Below are 24,549 nucleotides of genomic sequence, written 5' to 3'. Positions count from 1 at the left end.
TATCAAATTAAACACAGCGAAATTTGCAAAAACTTATCCGTAAGTTATAAAATAACCTATTTCCTTAACAGTGGGAAGTATAACAGTTCTTTTAAAAAATTCCAATGAATTTTAATATCACTTGAAACCGTTGAACAACGTGAAATTGCTGAAATTGAAACGACCGAGATTTTCCTGCGTCTTTTGTGTTTCTTCGACATCTGTGCAAATTCCATTGTTCTGCCCTCATAAATTTGCCTGAAGCTGTCCAAATACTTTTGTTTTCGGTCATGTCAAGTAAGGACGTGGATTCTATTTAAGACGCACTCATTTTCTCAACATAACGGTGTCAGTTGCACAAATCTTGAAACCAAAATGAAGACTTTCGCAACTCTTCTCCTCGTCTTTGCCTTGGCAGCTTATGTGTCTGCCTTTGAAAGGCCATTCCACACAGCCGTGTTTGATTTCTTGGACGAGCGACATGACGAGAGAATGGCTCAGGTTGTGAGAGATCAAGGCTTACCGAAAAACACTCTGGTTGCCCGTGAACACAAAGAACCACCAGAGTGGATTGTAAGTGGATAGGTTGACTTTTGTCTCTGATTCTCCTGGGCTTATTCTTTTTCTTCTTCTTTTTTTTTCCTTTTTTTGTTTCTCACACTAAAGTAATGCATGAGTTTGATTTTTATTAGCGAATGATCTTTCTGAGTTATTGATTGATCAAGTTCACGAAGTCAATTGTGTAGAGTGTTCCAACTGATCAGAGTCAAAGATTTCCTTCTTGGTCATCTGCAGGAAAGCCGATAGTCAATCACGTGACTTAATAGCCCTCAGATTCTACTCTAAACATCTTGGTTTGAACGCATTTTGAAAATACTTTACAAGCTTCAAACTAAACCTTCAACTGCGAGAACGAACCGTGTATTCTCCTTCAAGCCACGCCGCGTCTCAGGTTTTCAAACCTGTTTCTCGGCTCCAGTGTAATACATTAAAATTCGGTTGGGACGGGTCTTAGCAATGGAGGGATGAATAAAACTTTTCTGCAAACGCAAACGCAATTAAGGAAGTTAGACTACTTGCCTTCTACTACATTGAAATGCCCAGTTAATACTTGAAACTAGCCGTCGTTATTCAATAGGTATGAGAATTTCTTTTACTCTGCCAACCTGAATGAACACTTTTATTCTGCAGAAACCTTGCATTGCTAAAGGAAAACAGTGCTGGACTCAAGCCGAACATAACGTCTGTTCAAAGCTGTGCTGTATTGACAGATTCATTTTCTGCACCCTCGAAAGCCATCCCGGTCCACTGCCCGAACTTTCTCCTGTTCAGGTAAACACGTAAAAAAAAACCTAACGGTACGTAATGTAACGTAAAATCTAATTACTGACGATTGAGTGACATGACAAGTATGTCAGAAATATAATATTTAGAAGACACGATGAAAACCGATGAAGAGAATTGCGGGTTGCCGTGGAATTCTTTTTTTGTTTGAGATTTTGTTTGTTTTACCTCCCTCCGTCTTCAAAATTATTAGTCCACATTTTGATTAAGGTTTTGTTTAGATGCTATTGGTAAATAATTGTACAACTTTGTAGCTGATTTAGTAAATTGTTTTATACCCTTTCCTTGGGGTCTTGCGCTGCTGCATCAGGTGAGGAATAAGTTTCCCCATAAGTAGTTTAGGGCAACATCTTAAGGATGGTTTTTCCGCTTCTCGAAGTGTCTGCAAATATAAGCAAATATAAGCAAATATAAGCTTGTGACGAATGACTGGCGCATCCGCAAGAAACGTTTCACAAAGGTTGACTCGTGTAATTGCAGCCAGAATGTTCTGTAGGTACAAACGCCATCGAAACATTTGAGCAAGGCAATCCAAAAAGCACACATGAGTGAGCCAAGTTAAAGCAAATCAGAGGTACAATCAGCGGAAACTGACCAGCAAAACAGAAAGACAGAAGAAAGATTTAGACAGACAGACAGACAGAAAGATTTAGACAGACAGACAGACAGACAGTCAGGCACAAAGAGCAGACAAAGAACCAGGTGAATAAATTTTTTCGGTCTATTTGAATGAAATTAGTTATATACAGTATCTGTGTTTCTTCCTCATGTAGAAAGCCTGTGTGGTGCTGCTTCATCTGTGCAGAAAACACAGTCCAACATGTGCAGGGGAAATGTGCTGCTTTGTTCGAATCAAGAGGTGCTTCGATGCAGACAAGGGAAAGCCTGACGAACCCGAAGAAGGCTATCGCCGCTGAATCCTAAGGAAAATGTTACTTTGTTTCTATGACAACAAATAGTGAGATATCGATCAAGATGATGTGCAATCAGGCTCCTTATTTTTCTTCATATATTATATTAATGTATTTAAGCAGGCTTGTTGTAGTCGCTATTAAACAAAAAGTCCATGACTTTTCTTGAGTGATTTTATTTGTGGCTCTTTTGTTAGGACCCTTGGAATGCATTTCTTAACTTGATCCCTGCGACAAGATTCAGTTAATGTTATCAAATCTGCAAATTTGAATCAGCCGTTTGTCCCCCATTTTTTTCAGAAAACGCATCTGATTTTTGTCTGCCACGAGAGATATTTTGAGATTTCTAAATTCTTTGTCAGTAACTGATATCGAGGAGGAAAGAAATGATGATATGCGAGGAAAAGGTTTTTTTAAAACATCATGGGATCATCCAGTTTTAAATGATTTCAGACTGGCTCAGTCTTCTAGGATGCACCAAGATATTACTGACTTCGATTCACTGCGCTAAGCTCATCAGCTGGAAAGTTATGGCCAGTTTCTATTATGCAGAAGAGGGTTATTTCAGCTGCATGACCACTTGAAGGTCCAGGATAATTTTTGCGTTCTGTTTATTTCACTAGTATTATTAGAGGTAGCTCGGATTCAAATTGTTATCAGTAGTAACAATCAAAACAGCTCATTTAGTGTTCCACCTAAATAGGCTTACTGATTATTCGTAAATTCATGATTTTTGTAACATTTATGCTGTGTAACGCATCGTACAGCCTCCTCAAAATCATTTTGATCACCCTTGAATGTCCGTTCCAAATATCGCGAGTTGGCTTGAAAGCATTTGATTTTTTTGAGAGCGGGGTGGATTACCTAGCTAGGGAGGATGAGGGGAGAATGGATGGCATGGAAGAGGATTTAAGTTCCTGAAGAAGGCGCGTGACAATTCGGATTGTGATCTTTTAGAAAATATTTTCTTTTGATGTCTCAGTTAACGATATATATCGATATTCCTAATTTCGCCAGGGGTTAAGCCGAATAAATTACATACATTCACTGTAAACACTATCTTATACAAAAATTTTCAACGAGCAAATTCTGCTCCATGTAACAAATTTAGTTTTTACCTCACTGGAAAGTCATTTCGATCGATTTCATGTCTAAGGACAACCGTGTATGTTGCGAGATATCGTGTGTGCCACTGATTTCTTCTGGTGCTTGTGCACAAAGAATAGGCTCTTTGCACGATCCGATCACATGGTACAGAATTAATTATGCTGGGACGCAAGTTACACAGTGGGACATTCAAAACAAAGGAAAGTCGGGCTGGACTGGTGCGAGTTCCTTTGGTTTGGAAATCTCACTGTGTAACTTGCGTTCCAGCGTGATTAATTCCGTACCATGTGACCGGATCGTGCAAAGGGCCTATTACTCCCCGGCCAATAAGAACGTTAGCTTAAGTGGAAAAGTAAAACGCAGGTTTGATTATGGCAATCAGGCTCTTTAATTTTACATTTGCCCATTCATAACAACTTGATATCGATATAAAACTACTGTAAATCATACCATAGAAGTTTAAACAGTTTCCAGGTACATTGCCCGCTTGTTATCTGTTTACAAAGTACCGTGATGAGCTAAATTTTTAAAGTTAATTTGTCATCAGCCCAAGCGTTAGCTTTTGTTCTTGTGTTTCCTTTCTTCATGTTCTCGTCTGCTTAAATACACTTCTTTGTGCTCCCAAACTAACTAACTAACTAACTAACTAACTAACTAACTAACTAACTAACTAACTAACTAACTAACTAACTAACTAACTAACTAACTAACTAACTAAAGTTTACCATCTGAAGTTTGCCTAGAAATTGCCCAGAAATTTCTTTTTCGAAGTTTTTTTGCTGCAGATTGGGCGAATCTTAGGCTCGAAAAATAAAAACAGATTTTTTTCGGTCATTTTTTGCATTCAACTCTTGACTCATCCGACTTCTCATGGTTATATCCGATGCGTCTTCATATCTCCAAGCCATGTTGGGCAACTGGAAGCGAGGTTAAGAATGAGATAAAACCGGTAAAAAAGCATGCTTGGGGCTTAAATGTGTTTGCTTTCCTAAGAAGAAAAGAATAGTAATCAGAAGGGACTACAACAGATGTGTGATAGTCACGGATTTGATGAAAGATTCTGGGTGGGATGCACTGGAAATTAGAAAAAGAAAGACTAGACCGACGTTCAAGTACAAATTAAGCCACGATTTGGTTTATACAGACTGTTAAGAACTCTTGATCCATCCCACCTGATGACTCCACAAGAAGTAGCTACCAAAGTTAAGAATCCCTTACTTTAAGAAGGACGTTTCTAAGTGTTCATTTTTTCCAGGAACTATCACCGACTGGAATTGCCCTGCCTCACGGTGAAATAGTCCTCTCGAGTTCCTTAACTTCTTTCAAATTTAATCTGCCGTAATCCTTTTAGGGTCAATTTTTCTTTTACAGTTCGACAGTCCTTGTGTTGACCGCTTGCTATTGTACTGACTCAACCTATGCTGATATGAATAAGGAAAGTGTAAAATCTTATGTTGTTTTTCTTTTAGCCTAGATCATGAGAGGCAATTTTGAACTCCAGGCAATCTTCAATTCAAGAAGCAAGGTTTTGTTAAAACTTTTTGATCATGCAGTATCCTAGCATCATTTCTCGCGTAACTGAACAATGTGAGGATTTATTCTCTTGGTTAGCTCAGGTTAAACAAAGCCGACGGGTTTAGCATGTAATTTGCAGAGCTATTTCAAAAAGATGTTTAAATTTCCAATTAGTCTCCTTTATTCATCAATTAGCGTCTATTATTTAAAAACACAACATGGACTTATATTTGAATGGAGTTCTACTTTTTCAACAAGAAAACTATTTACATCGCTTCGAGGAAGTTAAAGGTCATCAAATCAGAATCGTTGGTTTCATTAAGTGTTTCTGTTTCAAATATATGAACTGGTTTCAACTGGGTGAACCGAACAAAGCACTTAAATCATGAACAACTCGAAGATCATGGGAAAAAAAAAAACTAACAAACCTTTCATGGCTTCAAAACACAACTCCATGACCCAGCTTGATGTTATTTGAAGAAAATGGTGTTAATTTACGATTTGACATGTTTTTGAAATTTACAAGAAATCGAACCTACAGGATTAATATTCCACTTGCCATATTCCATAGTATAAGATATTAGTATTAGCGCTTTTTACATCACATCTGGTTGGCGCAAAATTCACGTTTTATTGATTTCAGTGTTTTTGTTTGTCAATTCCATGGAAATATTAATTGCCCTAAAAAATAATTTCTACCAAATTTCTATATATTTCTTATATAACTAGTGAAATTTTCACATTGATCTGATTAAGGTAAGACTGGTAAATACTTGTTAATAAGTAACGCATTCGAGTGGTAAACCATGAAATATTTTACGAGTCACTTGTATATTCACGGTATAAAAAGGGTCTTGTGTATACCAAGAAAGTGCCAGTGACAAGTGGGATTCTTAATGGTGTACCAGGAGAAAGTATTGCACAACTATTTCATTCCATGCTACAGAAAATACCGTGGCAAACTTGATGATTGCAGCGCATGGTGGGAAGGTTGGGTGTATACAACAGCTTTCCTGTCGTCTGATTCGCTCTCTCTTCTATGGCATGGTATAGCAGCTAATTAAAAATGCTTGGTATGGTTCAGAAAAAAACAAAAACTGTATCGAAACACTGCCAGTTTGTCGCCGTGATCTGCAGCCTTTGCCCAGAAAAAAATTAAAGAAAATGATAATAGAATAGAAAATGAGTCACGGCGCTTGGTCTGAACATATGCTGTTACAAATCACTAACATTCCTATAACTGTTGATGGTTAGGTTGTTTGTTTGTTTCTTTGGTTGGTCGTTTTTATTTGGCTGTTTGTTTGTTTCTTCTGCTGTTTGGTTGCTTGGCTGATTGTTTGTTTGTTTTTCTCGACGCTGATATCAATATCATATTAGGGGTGGTGAATGGTAAGTGCGAGACTTTGCGAGACGGCGAGACAAGCGCTTTCTTTGCGAGCCCGAGAGATATTGACTTTTTAGATTGCGAGACCGAGACTTCAAAGTGTTTTGAGTGCGAGCGCGAGGGGCTCAGAGATTCGAGCCCCAGATTTAGTTGAGAGCTATAAGAATGAGCGAGAATGTAAATACTTGTGCCTTTACACATTTCCACAGGAGACAACAGATAAGTTCTTCGACTTCGTGGGTTTCATCATGAGCTATCGTGGGTTGTGTGAGTGTGTGGCTTCTTGATTCCCCTTTTAGTCTTTTAGCCAGCCTTTGCGAACATGCTGAAACTGGAAATTCGACTATAACACACTACGTTAGGATATCCTAGCACAAAATAACTGTTTTTTGGCGCCAAAATGACGTTGGGGTAAATTTTATAGCTTTTTGTGGAATTCAGACAATTTGGCAGAAGTTAGGATTAACTTTTTCTCGGAAATTTGAAAGTTGCTTTAATGAAATTCAATATCAAGTGACGAGAAGACGTCATTTATTAAAACAAACAAGCGAATCGGAACTTCGAAACCCTTAACCTTGCAAAAAGTTGAGCTTCGTACAAAAATCGAGACTGCGAGACGCACATAACCGCTAAGAAAACGAGACTGCGAGACCCGTGAAATTCGACTAAAACTTTGCGATATTTCAAAATTCAGCTTGATAGTGAGGGCTAGAGGCACAAACAAAAGAAACGAATAAACATGGTCATTCAATTTCCTTTGTTTGTGTCCTCTAGGCCTCACTGCCAAGCTGAATTTTAACATAGGGAAATTAGTCTTTTCAGTATAAGCCTCTTTGCAAGGAATTCTACGCCCTACACAAGGCAAAATCTATCCCATAAAATACATAACGGTGAGCATCATATCTGTGTCTGTTCTATTTGCAGAAAGGCTGTGTAGCGCTGTTTTATCCGTGCAGAAAGCAAAGCCCAAGCTGTGTAGGAGAAATGTGCTGCTTCATTCGTAACAAGAGGTGTTTTGAAATGGCTACCGAAGAATAAATCCTCCAGAATATGTTATATTGTTACCATGGTAACGAAAGATATCGATCAAGATGATACAGCTGTTTCAAGAAACGTCGGATAAAGTGTTAAGCCTACGCGTCAAGACCGAATGGTAGTCTAGGTATTCATTGGAATTTTGCATATCGATGCAGAGGAAATCTAAAATTTGTACTCTTGCACGTGAAGTATTAGCAAGGATACATTATATTTCCACTCATAAGACAATTTTTCTGTAGATTTTCTTTCACTGTTACATTCACTTTTTGACGAAATGACGTTTGCAATGTTGTCGCTATCTCTCGTGATTGTCGCCTGCACTGTTGCGCTTTACACAGACAGCCTTTCTCGAAACAGCTGTATACCGTCAAGCTAATTTTTTATATATTGCTGTATTTAAGCAGGCAAACGACATGGCAATCAATAAAAGCATGACAAGGCATAATTTTTGTGAGCGATTTTATTCGTGTTTTTAGTGACAGGAACCCTAGTTTGGGATTTTATGCGCTACATTGATCGTATATTGTTGATTGATTGTTTTAACTTTGTGTAATGTATTATCAACTCTCTTTACGTTGTTTGGAAATGTGGCCAAACACGGTCTTTCGTGTTTGATATACTATCGCAAAAGCTTGCAAACTGTTATGAGGTTTTCTTTTAGTACAAGTATCCTACATTATGCGTGATGTGGAAACATATAACTTCTAATCGTATTTATTCTAGCCATAAGTAATATCATGAGTTTATATTAGAAACTTCTGCCTATACATGTATATGTTTCGGTTAACGACTTGTTTGGTGGCAACAAAAACATTTGGCGGACTTGTTGCTGAATAACTGGATAACAACGGGATATTACATCAATTTCCAAAATTCTGTGTAATTCTTGATATGCAACTTCAGATACTCGCACGTGTTATGAGTACCAGGGTGACGGGCGAAATCGAGTCCTGAAAGACAAAAAAAAAGCAAACTTGGTTATTTTCACAGAGACTTATGTTGCTAAAGTATTACCGAGGCGTGTGTAAAACTGACGGCCACCTCCCAGTGAACTCTCACATACAATTGATTGTGGTGGAAAATTTTATTTGGAAATTTGATGTTAAAAGAACCTCTTATGTTACCAGATTCTCGCTTTGTGGTCGTAACCCAAATTTATTGGAACCAATTCTAAAGTTAAAAGCAATTCTTGTCATTTTCCCTCTCTCAGTACACTAAAACGTACCAGAATATCTCTGACGATTAAGAAATTAAAATTTATACTTAATAAAGAAGTGGAGTTGTAAAAAATGGAGATGAATAAGGAAGTATGCAGTGCTCATATTTACAGATACTATGAGAAAATTATATATCAATTTATACCACTTTAAAAATTATATATTACGAATTATATTTGGTTTTGCAGGTAATTCCATAATCCTTCAAACATCAATCATTAGCAATCTGTTTATTTTAGAAAACCGGACTCACAGATATCCACATGAGCAGCTGAAGATGTAAATGGCTCAGTTTGTGTCCCTTGATGGCGTTGAGTCTTGTCGTGCGAGAGATGTTTGTAATAACCATCCTTCAACTTCGTTGTGCCAATGTCACTTTTTGCATCTGCATCAACAGGGGCATCAATAGGTCCATAGTCTCTCACGGCAGCCAAAATGCTGGGCATTTCAATTTCCTCTGTTTGTCGAACTGTTTCTTCCAAACCACCAATTTCTTCCTGAATATCGCTGAGGGGGAGAAGCAAAGCCAGACAGCAAACAAACGACAACTGCGGATCCCTGCACCATTTATTGAGGTAGCGAAATGAATGGATTGCATACTGAACTAAAAGCAAACGAGAAATAATAACATAATTTAATTTTTGCTTAACGTACTGCTCATTGATATGCGCATGTCTGCAATGATTTTGGAAATGTCAGATGAAGCAAGGTGGACTTTGAACAGTTGAGAATATTTTGGCTCTGACATTAAATCGGAATAAAGTCATTAATGTACATTTCATTATGTTTTTGCCTCGTTTCTTTTGTCGCTCCTTTGTTAGGTTTTGTTTGCTTATTATTTTTTTTCAGTTGGCATGTGATACTTTCACCCATTTTGATTTTACTGATCAAAGCGTCACAAGGCTACCACAAGTGCACTTTCAAAACAAGAGAAACTTACACAGACCTTAAATAACACCATGTTTTCTTTCTTGTGGGTGGAAGATATGAGCGGGACATTAAGACTAAGCAAATTAGTTATGAAAATTACTGTAACTAAGAACGGTTCCCTTGGCAGGTCGATCATTCACCCTGGGTAAAGGAATGGTTTGTTCGCATTTAGAGCAATTCAACTCAGAGCTCTTACTACCAAGGATTTATTGATAGCGGTAAAACAATAAATTATAAATTTAAATTTATCTTACCGACAGGTAGGGCAATAACCAAAGTATTTGCCCCAATTATCAATCCTTTAATTATGACCTCGTCCAAGTAAGGGTCAATGGAGGATGGAATGTTTTCAGCAGGAATTCTACTCACGGCTCCAATGCCCAAGTTAACAACAGTAACAGCTAGGGACACGGTCATTAATCTATTCTCGGTCAAGTCTCCTATGGGTCTCATCCAGGAGAAAAGCATGCCGTAGATTCCCGCCATAACCCATGCCAATCCAATGTAGGACCTGCTCTCTTGTCCTACAAGAATCAGACCAGACGTAAGGATGACTTTACGAGACATTTCAACCAGTTCCCAGTACCAGGTCCGAGGATTGTAATTTTCAAAGAGAAATCGCAACCCTGAGATTATTTCACTACTACCGCCAGCACTCTGAAATGTTTTAGTGTCTCTTGTTGCTAATAGAACCCTCCGATGTCTCCAAAGGGCGATGAATGAAGCAATAGGGAGAGCGAAGACATAGGCAATAGAAATGAACGCCAAGACCAACAACTGGTTGTACATGGAAACATGGCATTGTATGCTGTAATCAGTTTTTAGGTATATATCACACGACTCGTCTTTATCGTCTCGACAAAGCTTTCGGCAAACTAGTGGTAACACACTGGCTGTCTTGGAACACATGCCGAGATACATTATGTACAGGAAGAAAAATGCGTTTCTGTAAACAAACTCTTTGGTCTCTGAAAGCTTTGTTGACCTTTCTTTATTCGTCAGGGTTTGATTTCTTGTTATGTGCACTTTCCGCACAACGTAAGCAAGGCAACTCAAGCCAATGACAGCACCATTCATTGCCATCGTAGCAAACAAGTTTCCAAAGGCGTCCACGTGTAATCCAGGAAAAAGGCACTGAATGGGTGCTATTTGAAGAAGATCCATCTGGAGTATTCCGGAATACTTGCCAATGACTTCCAGAGATTCCGGCCATTTTATGTACGAGAACGTTTGCAGTAACCCGTAAGTGACCTGGTAAAAGCCAATGACGATCTTGAGTTTGGACAAAAACATATCTACGAAAGGGCGCGCTCGAGCAGTCTTTGTCTTTCTTCTACTATTCCAGGCCAAACCAGCAAAGATTATCAGTACAACGGCCGTAATTATTGACAACTGTCCAACAATCCACTTTTTAGAGGGACATGGTTCGCAGATTTGCAATTGCCTGTGGTACCCTGAGCTGCAAACACCACATAGTGGACCTTCGTACCCATTCCTACATGGAGAATCTAAACCTCCCTTGCAAGACTCTTCTATAGGACATTTATAAGGCTTTGGCATAGGATGTGGATATTGTACACTGGTAGCGTCGAGTACTGGTGAAGAGGCCAACAAATTTGTAAGAAACTCTGTGTAGCGATCCTTGTAGCTATCGTTTCGCCATTTCCACCAATAACCGGGTTTTAAAGTTGCATAATCATCCTTGCATTCGAGACCATGTTCACATTTGTGGCATTCCTTGAACATGTGGGTGCGATGAAATCCGTTCAAGCATTGACAAGCACGTAATCCAGCAAAGAAATCAGTTTCTGTTCCTATAAAAGATTTAAAAGACGTAGATGTTTTTTTTACCATTATTTTTCATAGAATCATAAAGTTTAGCTTTTAGCGTAATTTAAATTTAACTTGCACGTTTGCTGATAGGGAATAATCATTTTCTACAGCCTTGTAGGAGGCACAGGGGACTAGTTTTGAAACTGGAACGATGTAATAATGTGGTAATTACGTTAAAAAGGTGTCTTCTGAGGTTAATGAAAAGGCATCCGGTTTCAGAAAAATAATGCGCATTCTAAACAGACAAGGGCAAAAACCACTGCTTATGAGTGTATTATTGACACTTGCCCTTTAAATATTTTTAACATTGACATCTTCGCTAGCTCATTTAGATCAGGCAGGATCGGGTGGGAGGACTTAGTTATCATTATTTACCTTCTGGGCAAGACTTGCAATCTTGAGGCCGTTTTCCTGGAGCTTTGTCGAACAACACAAAAGAACCATTGGGACACTTCTTACAGCTTCTGGCCACATGACCTACGCTATCAGAGTAAAAGCCTCCTGAAAGTAAGAATAACAAGGATTTGATGAGCGTTAGCACAAGTGGTTATAGGGGTCCCAGCACAGTTCAACTCCAAAATGGTGAGATATTTTTCACAATAATTTGTTCACTTTAAATCATTACTTTTCAAGACTGAAGATGATTATCGCAGTCTGCTGAAAAAGCGGCTTACAAAGCATGCCTTAATGAGCACAATGTGATTGATTTTGGCCAGAGATGTAATGATTCCACCTGCGAATTTCTACTTTTTATGCTACAAATTTACCCCTTCCAGGTCTTTCAAGAGAAACTGACTTTTCCAGCACACACGAAAGCCTGTAAAAGGCCAACTATAAACCCCAAAAGGACGCAAGGAAAGAATTCCTTTTCTTTCTCAGCATACATTAGGGAGTTTTAGCAATGTCGACGGCGACGCCGAGGACGACGTCTTGTAAAAAATGGATTTTTATTTTACCTTCGAATGTCTCAACTGTGTAGATCTTTTCAGGAAGCTTATCGATCTAAAACTTGCTAAGGCTAATTAAATATGCAATGACAGCTCAACTTACAAATGAAGTCCCAGAAAACTAGCCACTGCGGCACGCGTTCTTCAAAATACGTATGACTTTGTCTTTTCACGTTGTTTTTTTGCAGAGGACGGCAAAGAAATGTACTAAGATTCAAAACGATCGTGCAGAACCATTGTTCTGCTCATTAAACCTTTCATTTGGTGACGTTCTTGTTGGCGTCGCCGTTGTGGTTTGCTAAAACTCCCTAGTCACTTCTCAACGGCTGCTGGGAGGTCTTTTCCTTACCTGGAGGACATTGTATACAACCCTGTTCTCCTCTGGAGGTTGAATTGTAAAACGTTCCCAGAGGACATGGTAGAAACTCGGCGTTAAATCGGTTGTCATCGTAAACCTCTCTGAATCCCGAAGCCAAGAGAGCGGCAATAAAGGTTCTACCCACAGCTGTGAGGGGATCCTCGACTCTCACGTATTCTGTATCGGAATCAAGAGGATTCCTAGGAGCGAAAGGTTTCTATGATTACCAGCAAAAATAAGTTATCACGAATGGTTTCTATGATTCCCAGTTCCTGGCTTAGTGTTAGCCGATGTTGATGACGTTTTGTTGGAATATTTCGAGTTCTGAATCCCAAGCCATTTTGAAAACGGCTTACCCGAAAATCAAAAGGGCAAAGAACAAAACGTATTTCACAATATGGGCACAAATCAATCAATCAATTGCTGGCAATTCCCAACAACTGTGTAGGTCTTTTCAGTACGCCTATCGGTCTAAAAACTTGCTCAGGCTAAATACGCAATGACAGCGTTCAATTCCAAAGGAAGACACAAAAATTAGCCATTGCGGTACCCGTTCTCCAAAATAGGTACGACTTTGTCCTTTCACGCTGTTATTGTTGTTTTTTTTTTTGCAGAGGACGGCAAAGAAATGTCACAAGCTATTCTACTTTTCATTCGCCGCCGAGATCCTCGATTGACTATACCTAGCTGTGAGTATTCTAGTAGAAAGTAGTGTTCACGATTGATACTAAATGTACTGACAAATATATTGCGCAGCGTCTTGTTCCTTGATTGTAATATCTCATTGTTCCAATTTGTCTATTCTGCATCACCCTGAAAAGGAATAGTTGTCGTTTAATGGACGGCAGGTCTGATAGGAAAAGCTGTACCCGAAGTCTTGTCTACTATATTCATTAATGTCAGTGACAGTAAAACGCAGGTAATTTTTCGCTCTTGCCATGGTTTACTTATTGACTCAACTATGAATGCATCCGTGTACAACAACAACGGCAACAATAACAATGACAATGACAATGACCACAACACCGACAATGACATTAATAGTAACAAGGACAATAACAACAAAAGATCAGTCTCTGCGAAACAATCTTTCGACGTTTCTTTATTAAACAAACTAAAGTAGGAAAATTAATAAGCCATTTCATATGTCCATATGAAAGGTTATGCACCAAGACTCGTTTTGAAGCGGAGGCAAGAGCAACTTGGAAATGGCTTGTTACGTTATGACCTCAGTGGATCCGCATATGGAAATACTGTGCACGATTGATCACGAAGAAAATCACTGCGTTGCGCAGGTATGCATTTGGCCTGCGTATAAAATTCAAGGGCATATACGTTTGGTTACGTGTAGTTAGGCACTGGCGTAAGTAATCCGGAATGAAATCTTATTCGTAAATGCTTCTCGATATACATTACATTTTCGAATCTAGACCATGTAGTCCTTTGAAGAACTCAAGGCTGAATATCTTCAGATTCGTCCGCAACAGATATCTGCCGAAAAAAACAGACACTAGATACTGCTTTAAATGATTACAAAGCGATATTTCCTAAACGATACCTATTCCATCGCTGTATTGAAATAAAGGTAGTTCATCATCGTCGAATGTTTTTTTGTTCATTACATTTTCCCGAAAAAAAGAGAACCTTTCCCATATGAAAAGATGTAAAATACTCACATATACAGGGCTGTAGCTGGAAACAGGCAAACTGAGGCACTTGCCTCAGTCATTTTGTGTTCGTTTTTGTTGTTTATATTCATCACAAACACCCTAAATACCTAGAAGGAGAATTTAACCATGGATAATGTCCCAGTGACAATTAATGGACATTGCCTCAGTCAAATTTTTTCCTGCTGCAGCCCTGACATAACATATATTTTATGAGAACTTACATATTTAAACTTGCACTGCCAAGCCTAAATGCCTCTGGCTCGATCGTCTTTAACGGATTATCTGATATCATTCTAACAACAGTGAAATAACACACAAGGTAAATAGGAAGTAAGTCCGGTTTAATCAGATAGCTGTTCTGTTTGCTCGTCAATACTTACAATATCTGCAGGAGATGCATATTGTAGAAGGCTCGATATGGAACAACCTGCAATTGGTTGGCGCTCAGAAACCTAAACGGGGGAATAAATAAAAGGTTAATGAAAAATACAATTTTTGCTTGATGTCTGTATTTAACAAACTGACCTCAATTTTTCTTTTACAATAACAAGACATGACGGGACGCACGGGGCTTCTACTGTAAGTACCGCAGAGATATGGTAGGAAATTTTCCCAGCATTCCTTACATACTCTCACTAGGGTTCCTTTGTCTTGCGGCCAGGAAAGGCGTCAAAATCTGTTTCAGTGACATGTCGATGATATTAAATAAAAAATAAACCAGAAACGGCTGATAGAATATGAGACAAGCTTTAAAATGAAGTCACGATATTAACAGTGCCTTAAAAATGATGGCGGACTCCACCGACGCCAATAATCTGGAACAAAACAAGGTCATTATATATCGGATCACGTCTAAACACACGTGAAGAAAGACTTGGGCAGGAAAAAAACGTGAGCGGATAAAACCGGGAAAGGCTGATAAATCAAGTAATCTCGCAATAATGAACGAATTACATGTACACAACATGAACCTTCCTCTGCTTCTCCCCCTGAACCAAGTCCTGATCTACGAACTGAACTTAAAGATACCAAAGTGCCTACGAATGGATGTTGAGCGCGGCGAGCAGACGTAAATGTCTTGTTTACCCAATAAAAGCCATCACAATAAACTCTGAGCTTCCATCGAGATGCTTGTCCGGGCGTAAAGGAGCATTTCATTAATCAATCTAAAACAGATCTTAAGGAATAAAAAACCCAGATGATCTGGAATACTTGCCTGACAATGTCGTTGGCAGTGGGAGCCACGTACAGTATTATCATGCACGGCAATTGAAGTTATTGTGTAGAAAATATCGCACAATTACACAGCCGAGGGCAAAACAAAAAAAAGCGCGAGGAGAAACTTAGTACATGGAGCTAAGATAGATTGTCAGTGCTTTAGGTGATCATGCACGGCTACCAATGGCTTGGGCAATCGCTTGGCCAATGGCTCGTACACGCAACGAATCGTAAAAGTCCGTAAGTAACGACCTCCGAAAGAAGTGAGCCCACCCTCCATCCCCTGAGAATAGAGGAACTAAGGTTCAAAAGTATAATTATTTTTCCAATCAATAACCTGAATAATGTACGATAAACTGATGACGATTCAACTAGGGAAGGTTTACCTTATTCCAGGAAGCGTCATGAAGCGCCCTGGTAAAACAAAACCCGCAAAATTTTCATCAAGTAGCATGAAGGTACTAACAGGACCCTCTCTTCAAATTGAAACTACCAAAATTGACAACTTTGCATCATTTTTAATAGGAACGCATAAAAAGAACGTTTAATCATATTGAAATTAAAAACTCGACCAGAGCAGTTAAATATTTATAAAGCAGACTAACGTAGCAGTGCATCATGAACAATAAAAATAGTTTAAGGTATCTTACATCACGGTCTACATATAAAGTGCCCACCCATGTGCCAGCAACATAAATTTGAACTGGAACGAAGAATATTCTAAATGATTTATAAGAACTCGGTGTTTTTACGAATTACACCCACAGCCTTGGAGGAATACAGCCCTGTTCTCATACAATTAAAAAAAAAAAAAAACCAGGAAGGGATACTTACAGTAGAAGTTATTTCCGTCCCTTCATAAAGTGAGAGATTCTGGCCCATATCAATTTTCTTTTCTCTTGTAAGTTCTCGCGCGTTTAGAAATACGCCACACTCGCGTTTTAGATGCAGGGCTCCCAACCAATGCTTACCTAACTTTTTAAAGATGCTGTTTTTAGCCCTCCCCCAAATCCACACACGTGTATTTCAATTGTGGAAAACTGTCGATTTGTACAGTGTTTGGGTTGGAGATTCTCGCCCATATCAACTTTCTTTTCTCTCGTAAGTTCTCGCGCGTTTAGAAATACGCCACACTCGCGTTTTAGGTGCAGGAATCCCTACCAATGTTTACCTAACTTTTTAAAGATGCTCCTTTTAGCCCTCCCCCAAATCTACACACGTGTATTTTAATTGTGGAAAACTATCGATTTGGACAGTGTTTGGGTGACAGATTTTCACCCCTATCAACTTTCTTTTCTCTCGTAAGTTTTCGCGCGTTTAGAGATCCGCCACACTCGCGTTTTAGGTGCGTGTTCTCGCGCCTTTGTTTGTTTGTTTTTTTGGCCCTTGGCTGTGTAATTGTGCGATATTTTCTACACAATAACTTCAATTGCCGAGCATGATAACACTGCACGTGGCTCCCACTGCCAACGACATACTCAGACAAGTATTCCAGATCATCTGGGTTTCTATTCCTTAAGATCTGTTTTAGATTGATTAATCAAGCGCGCCTTTACACCCGGACTGGCTTTCATTGGGTAAACAAGACATTTACGTCTGCTCGCCGCGCTCAACATCCATTCGTAGGCACTTTAGTATCTTTAAGTTCAGTTCGTAGATCAGGACTTGGTTCAGGGGGAGAAGCAGAGGAAGGTTCATGATGTGTAATTAGTTTATCATTCCGGGATTACTTGATTTATCGGCCTTTCCCGGTTTTGTCCGCTCACGTTTTTTTCCTGTCACTGAAACGGCTATCTCTAAAACGCGGAATGAAGAATCGGAGAATGGGAATGGTGAGCGGGGAACGGGGAACGGGGAATCTTTAAAATGAGGAATCTTTAAAAGCGGGAATCTTTAAAAGCGGGAATCTTCAAAATGGGGAATCTTTAAAATGGAGAATCTTTAAAAGTGGGAATCTTTAAAATGGAGAATATTTAAAAGCGGGAATCTTTAAAATGGGGAATCTTTAAAAGCGGAAATCATTAAAATGGGGAATCTTTAAAAGCGGGAATCTTTAAAATGAGGAATCTTTAAAAACGGGAATGTTTAAAATGGGGAATCTTTAAAACGGGGAATCTTTAAAATGGGGAATCTTTTTAAAAAACTAGGAATCTTTAAAATGAGGAATCTTGAAAATGGGGAATTTTTAAAGGCGGGGAATCTTTTAAAGCGGGAATGTTTTAAATGGGGAATCTTTTTTAAGCGGGAATCTTTAAAAGCGGGTGATTTCTTGTCAACCACTGTTTTGACTTTCCGTCCTTGTTGCTGGTTTTTGTGATAAAAACTGCTCCAAACGACCCTTCCCCTATCACATCTTGTTCGCCGAGATCATTCCACTTAAATTGTGGAAGACCTTCAAAGCGACCGATTCTTACTTCTTTAAAGTGAATGCAATGGACACTTTGAAATTGTCTTCGCATAACTGCATGGCGTAGAAAGAGGTATCATGAAGTACACAATGACGGATTATACGCGAAATTCGCCGCCACATCGTTCGGGCATCGAGCATCGAATTACTTTATTGCTGGTTTTCAGTGTCACGCCGTTCAAAATATATCAAAATAAAAATCAAAACAGTTCAAATGATCAAAATTCCAGAATCTTGAAGAGAAAGAAAGTAAATATGCAAAGACTTTCGCCAAGATTCAGGTCACAGCAATGTTTCTTACGCAAGATATGCGGAGAAATTTTTTACCTAAATTTATAGAGATTTTGATGGAGACGCAATGCTGGCGCCCATCCGGATGGCGGCCGGAAACCATCAGAAACATCTGTCACTGAGTTTTGCTACAAAAGCGTGAATTTATCTCTCCAGGAACTCAAAACATTTTAAAAATAATACTTTTTTCTAATACATGAACTGTTCAGATAGCCATATTCCCCGAAATAAGTCACTCTTTTAACCAACATGACAGTTTCTTCCCCGTCATGTAAATGCCGCGTCACGCAAAAGCTTAAAAATTCAAGCGTAGTCTATTACAAGACCAAGAACCCACTTGGAGCGAAAATTTGTATGAATATTAGTTTTCAGCTGCTCTTATACATCATGAAAGTAACATCTCAGGAGGATCAATAGTTTTGTAGTTTGAATTTTAGCGACGTCATGCGAAAACCAGATTTAGGGAACTGTTGAGTTATCGATTAAATAACCAAAAACGTGTTTTCCTTGCCATATATTTGTCGTTAGGTCGTGAGTCCTTCCATTAGCACATGATAAAGCTAGGACAAATATCCATCGCTGCGAAACTCGATTTAAAAACGTCACAGTCCGGAGTTAAGATAAATCCAGGCGGTTCGATTCTTTGGTGGGTCTAGCGGATCTCAAAGACTGAGAATCGAGATTTGAACCGCTCCACTATTCCGCTAAACCGATGTGCTTTAATAGCGTGCAGTATAATTACAATGAATAAATTCCACAACTGTCTCTGTATCTTTTGAGTTGATACATTTGACAGAATAAATAGCTTCCGGTGGGAAACGGAGAGATTCTCGCTCACTTTTCAATAAAGATTAACGCTAAAGATTAAAGATTAAAGATTCCCCGTTTTAAAGATTCCCGCTTTTAAAGATTCCCCGTTTTAAGATTCCCCCTTTTAAAGATTGCCCATTTTAAAGATTCCCGCTTTTAAAGATTGCCCATTTTTAAGATCCACGCTTTTAAAGATTCCCCATTTTAAAGATTCCCTTTTTAAAGATTCCCCGTTTTAAAGATTCCCCGTTTTAAAGATTCCCCGTTTTAAGATTCCCGCTTTTAAAGATCCCCCATTTTAAAGATTCCCGCTTTTAAAGATTGCCCATTTTGAAGATTCCCGCTTTTAAAGATTGCCCATTTTAAAGATTCCCGCTTTTAAAGATTGCACATTTTAAAGATTCTCGCTTTTAAAGATTCCCTATTTTAAAGATTCCCGCTTGTAAAGATTCCCCGTTTTAAAGATTCCCGCTTTTAAAGATTCTGCATTTTAAAGATTCCCCGTTTTAAAGATTCCCCATCTTAAAGATTCCCGCTTTTAACGATTCCCCATTTTAAAGATTCCCCGTTTTAAAGATTTCCGCCTTTAAAGATTCCCCATTTTAAAGATTCCCGCTTTTAAAGATTGCCCATTTTAAAGATTCCCCGTTCACCATTCCTCGTTGCTTATTCCTATTCTCCGATTCCCCGTTCCCGGTTTTAGAGAAACAGATTGTGACGCCTTCCCTGACGGCAAGACGAAGAACCCTAGTGAGAGTATGTAAGGAATGCTAGGAAAATTTCCTACCATATCTCTGCGGTACTTACAGTAGAAGCCCCGTGCGGCCCGTCATGCCCAAAATGGTCAAATGCCGGGAACAAAAGAGGGGAAAAGGTGCCGTAAACTTGCCGTAAACAAAGACAAGTGAATTTTATTCAAAATGACGCGAACATGGTCAATAGCTTTTCCGACTTTTTGATTGGCTACTTAAAAATGTCCATAAAATCTCATTGGTCAAAAAGTTGACAGTTTGACACAGCTGAAAGTTGAACTTGAAACCTCGCATAAATTACAATTTTATCCCTCTGTACTCTTATTGATGATAAAAATGAGCCAATCAGCGCGTAAGAAAATTAACAGTTATTGCAAAATTTTGTATTGTTTCTCATGTAGAGAACACTTGAAAGTACTGATGAAATGAAACTAATGATAAAATTTCATCTATGTTTGCACAATTTCTCTGTACTTTGAAATTTATTTTCTCGAGTTCCCAAAGCGTTACTTCAGGAAACTGTTTATATCTTTAGCTTTAATAGAAGGTAGAAAGGACTGTGAAATACCTAAAATTATTCTGGTACAAGGTTTTCTCTACTAAAAACTGCAATTGCTCGATCTCCTATCGGATTACGTCTTAAGCTGTCAACAACGTAAATCATTATTTTCTCTGACGTACTTGTAAGAATGTTTATCCCAGTCATAAATGATAATACATACAGATATTCCATGTCCGGGAAGTTAGCAAAAGTTGTGTTTGATATAAAGGCTATAATGTTGTTCTGCAGCAGTCTATAAAACAGTCAGGGAGTATACCACTGAAGATGATCAATTTTATGTTAACCTTGGTTACAGGGCTTTTTCCTGGGAAACTTCCTGGGAACAAGGTTGAATTTTATGTACTTAACATTACACATAATTGTTACATAATTTTTTCACAGCTCTTTGCTTTCACACTAGCACTTTACAGAAGTGAAAAAAAAATTAAACAAATTTCGTATAGGCATCTAAAAAGGAAGACGAAAACAAGAATGCAAATGTGTCGCTTATTTACAAAGGGTTATCTTTGCAAGAGCAACTTGATAATAACGTCAACATTCTTAAAGTGTGTATAGTTTACGCCAAAGGATGACAATGCCGAGGGAAATGTAACTGAGGGGAAGCATCAATTGCGTCAAAAGATATAATTATTTCTTTTCTGCGTGTTTCTTGCTTGAAAGTTCTACTTAGATAAGAAAACCTTAAATTGAAACTTACAGAGATGTTAGCTTTGTCATACAGCAGAATAATTCCCTAGGTAAGTGTTTCATTCCATTGTAAGAAAGGTCTCTGCAAGTATTGATTGTTAGATCAAATATCGAATCACTCAATCGCAACAAGTATAGATCACATACTTGTGGAACACACAATGACATACATATATTGATATAATGCTTACAGGATGCGTAAATTTTTCTGACGAACAAATATACTCTGGGAGAGATTTGTGATGGAATTGGACGTCAAGTTCCTGCAAAGGAGATACTTATGATATATCAAGTCGACTAATGCTATTGGTATTTTTGGTAGTATTTTAATGCAAAAGTGGTGATTTGATTTCCTGAACTTCTTGGTATGCTATCAGATACTAGAACGGCAATGCTGCGCGTTGAGAAATATCAAGCTTTTCGGCATCACATAGCTTTGACAAATTTCGTATATGAAGAAGTAACCAGAGAATAGAAACAGTACGCCAGGTTGTTCGGAAGCCGTTAACGCTAACCCAGGATTAAAAGTTGACCTAAGTATGAATTTTTTGTTGTATAAAAATGTTTCTCACGGCTTATGTTTTGTGTAGTTTGATATCATTCAAACTCAAAACTGAAGGACAAACAATATAAACAGAAAACCTCCACAATACGTTACAAAATTTAAATCAATTTTCTCGCTAATCCTGGGTTAGCTTAATCGGGCTTTGAACAACCCGGCCCGAAATAATACTTATACAATATTTATTAAATTTCTCAGCACAAACACATCACGAACAGCAACAGCACGAAAAACAAAAACAAAAGCAAAAAACAAAAACAAAAAACAAAAACAAACAGCACGGAAAACTGATGCCACCAAGTACTGCGAATTAAAAGAGCTATAAACGTTTCACGTGATTTTCTCTGACGTACAGTTCTTCTACGTTTGTAAGACTGGAGAATACATCCTCTCTAAGGTTTTGAGCATTGTTGAAAGCCAGGTTTCTTAAAAGCAAATAAAAACATACAAATAAATGAGTGCTAAGAAGTAGATAAATTTTGTTTCTTTCTCATTCGTGCGAGGACTCGAATATGTGTTGGTCTTACAAAGAAATGCCCAAATGAGTTGCGCCTTAATTTACGTGTCACTCACAAGTCCTGCAGGCTTGTCAGGTTGGCAAACAATCCTTCTGGTAAAACTAAAATAGCGTTTGAAGAAAAATCTCTGTGCAAAAAATTAAAACAAAGATAATAAACCATTCTTGTGACGGAACTTGCCCATTCACGAAAAAAAAACCTCTGCAACAATCCTATAACATGACGCAAGGCTAACGTCATTTATGATAGCTAATAGGAGAAATGAGAGGGTTTTGTTTTGTCTTCGCACAAAGAAGCTATAATTCTTCAGAAAACTGCATCCATACGTTTCAGAACCGTCTTAGATTATTGAAATGTAAGGTTTCACTGATGCGCAAAAGAAATCGAAATACACCCTTCAAATGGCGTTCTTTTGTTTGATCCTCGCAGTTGCAGTTCATGAATATATCAACGTAGTCGATCATTATTGAGTGATAATGTTCAAGGTTATTGGTCTTTGTAAACGGGGTAATTTGTAAGCAAATGCCAGAGGTAGGATAACGATGACTTAAATAGTAAGGAACCATGTTAGATGTTTCTAAGACAATTTGAGTCGGAAAGGTAGAAAGAAAATGAGGCTGGTGGCGTTTTTCAAGCATGCGAAGTTTCACTTACAGCCAGCGTAATGACGTTTGTGTGGAAAAAACTCCGTCAGGCAGGAATTTAACAGCGTTTGAAGAAAAATCCCTGGAATGAGAAATCATAAAAGACAAAAACGTGCTTAGATCCACAAGGTTTTATTTCCTGGTAGATATTGGAAAGTAAATGTAAACCATGTAGAAAACTTGTTGTAGTGGGTGTGAGACTGTTTACTTACAGCCATGTCATTTGTTTCTGATTAGAAAACACTCCAGGAGGCAGAGAAGTGATAGCGTTAGAAGAGATATCCCTGTGGAATGGTGCCATTGAAATGAAACGATAAAAAGTACTAAGTGTGTTATTTGACGAGTAAGTGCTAATTATGTTTGATTAGACTCTCATAATAGTCATTAATTGCAAAATAAGTAGAAGTAATCGTATAGATGCAATTGCCATTAAAGTTGCCGGCTTGCGGACGCAAAAAATGTTCTTGCCTGTGCATTATTTTTGGGCTGTACTTTTCACTACGAGTGGTATTTTAAAATTCTCTCAAAATTGCACGAGCCTGTTTCATTATATGACTGAGGAAATTATGCAAGGGCGCGCGCGTTCATTTGCACTGCAGTGCAAATTAAGAATTGCAACGATAGATTGGCCTGCTCTCAACCAACCGCAATGAAATAATTTTCTCGGTCATTTAAAAAAATATATATGTGTGTAATAGAAAAGAAAGTGTTCCAGGAAAGGAACACTCAAATACGTTTTCGATTCAACGTTAGCCAATGATCAACCGTGTCTCACTTTTAAATTCGGAATAAACATCAGGTACAAGTTTTAATTTGCTTCCCTTCCTTGTTACTGACCGTGACGCAGATAAAGTTTACGCCAGATAGATCCTTTGCAGAATCCAACGAACAACAATGTTAATGGCGCCGACGCAGTTAATAGAGGGGAATGATTATGAAGCCCGACAAATTTCTTTGTTGTATGTTTTTGTTCTCTCTTTTTTTTTTGCCTTGACCGTGCACGAAACACAATAGTTGTTTACTCCGTGCCGAGGAACTAATCAGTAGAAACGTTTTGGTTACGTAACTCATGCATAGTGTATGAGCGAAAAAGAAAAGATTGTGCACGGTCGTGGACCTTCCAACATAAATCTTGGCATCTTTGTTTGCTTCTTTGACGTTTGTCGGGGTTCATAACCATTTCACTCTAAAAACTATGGCGCCGACCAGGTGGAAAGATAAAAGAAATGTCTGAAAATGACCATGCCAACTCCATTTTAATGCTTTTGTTCGTATGCATTGAAGTAGAATGCATTAAGTGTATTAATTAAGTGCCTATAGCTTCTTTGCACTGCATGTACAGTGCTGGTTACGATATCATTTACTCACAGTACTCCAAGGTTCTTCAAATTGGAGAATACGCCTTCTGGTAGAACTGTGATGGCGTTTGATGAGAACTCCCTGTGAACCGTCCAACATTTCAAAGAAGTAAATTAACACGAGGTATGCAACAAATGAGACGAATTTAGTGCTAATGGTTGAATGTTTCATGTGTATATAATACAACTCTAACCTAAGATGAAAGTTTCGTGGCTTCATGTATTATATATGTAGACAAAGAGGATAACCGTAATCCACGAATGACGAACTAATCTCCAGTAGTCATGTGTGTTGACGCAACTTGTAACTTACAGCCAAAATATATCTGTCATCGTCGAGAATATTCTGCTTGGCAGAGTTGTAATTAAGTTTGAAGAAAAAACCCTGCGGAAACGAATCATTGATTAAGTGAATTTGTTAGAATATATGGGTTATTGACCAAGCGTGTGGTCAAGATGGCTGGATATTGGCCAAATTCTTTACTGCGTGTTTCGGGAACGAGATAG

General features: G+C 38.4%; 2 protein-coding genes across 3 annotated transcripts; one reads left to right on the top strand and one right to left on the bottom strand.

Moving 5' to 3' along the window:
• Positions 1-296: 296 nt before the first annotated feature.
• On the top strand, positions 297-7,278 carry LOC110044144 (uncharacterized). Of its 2 annotated transcripts, none has more exons than XM_089274050.1 (3): positions 297-552; positions 1,171-1,311; positions 7,165-7,278. In XM_089274050.1, the coding sequence occupies exons 1-3, from the start codon at positions 355-357 to the stop codon at positions 7,276-7,278; spliced, it is 453 nt and encodes a 150-aa protein (XP_089130176.1). In that variant the 5' UTR covers positions 297-354. The 2 variants fall into 2 exon arrangements, with proteins under 2 accessions (XP_089130176.1, XP_020605328.1); XM_020749669.2 differs by lacking the exon at positions 7,165-7,278 and adding an exon at positions 2,097-2,407 and having other exon boundaries at positions 307-552.
• A 442-nt stretch (positions 7,279-7,720) lies between these two features.
• LOC149102563 (uncharacterized) lies at positions 7,721-24,515 on the bottom strand. The gene is made up of 12 exons (XM_089273414.1): positions 24,237-24,515; positions 24,053-24,124; positions 22,695-22,766; positions 14,614-14,685; positions 14,455-14,526; positions 13,980-14,054; positions 13,305-13,376; positions 12,555-12,763; positions 11,634-11,759; positions 9,680-11,239; positions 8,749-9,099; positions 7,721-8,228 (listed from the first exon to the last, which is right to left on the bottom strand). Coding segments are annotated over exons 1-12 (2,709 nt in total). The 5' UTR covers positions 24,263-24,515; the 3' UTR covers positions 7,721-8,226.
• Between the last annotated feature and the right edge of the window lie 34 nt (positions 24,516-24,549).

This window comes from Orbicella faveolata, unplaced genomic scaffold (genome assembly GCF_042242905.1).
Source record: "Orbicella faveolata isolate gen_17 unplaced genomic scaffold, um_ofav_v1 contig_35, whole genome shotgun sequence".
In the NCBI taxonomy this organism is placed as follows: Eukaryota; Metazoa; Cnidaria; class Anthozoa; order Scleractinia; family Merulinidae; genus Orbicella; species Orbicella faveolata.
This window is presented reverse-complemented; position numbering and strand designations above follow the sequence as displayed.

Excerpts from the sequence above, each read along its gene's own strand:
- LOC149102563 (XM_089273414.1), bottom strand. The coding sequence starts at position 24,262 with ATGAAGCCACGAAACTTTCATCTTAG. Across the intron at positions 22,767-24,052 it reads TTGAAGAACCTTGGAGTACT|GGATTTTTCTTCAAACGCTG; the intron begins GTGAGTAAATGA and ends TTCTCATTCCAG. Across the intron at positions 11,240-11,633 it reads TTGCAAGTCTTGCCCAGAAG|GAACAGAAACTGATTTCTTT; the intron begins GTAAATAATGAT and ends AATCTTTTATAG.
- LOC110044144 (XM_020749669.2), top strand. The coding sequence starts at position 355 with ATGAAGACTTTCGCAACTCTTCTCCTCGTCTTTGCCTTGGCAGCTTAT. Across the intron at positions 553-1,170 it reads AAGAACCACCAGAGTGGATT|AAACCTTGCATTGCTAAAGG; the intron begins GTAAGTGGATAG and ends TTTATTCTGCAG. Across the intron at positions 1,312-2,096 it reads CCGAACTTTCTCCTGTTCAG|AAAGCCTGTGTGGTGCTGCT; the intron begins GTAAACACGTAA and ends TTCCTCATGTAG.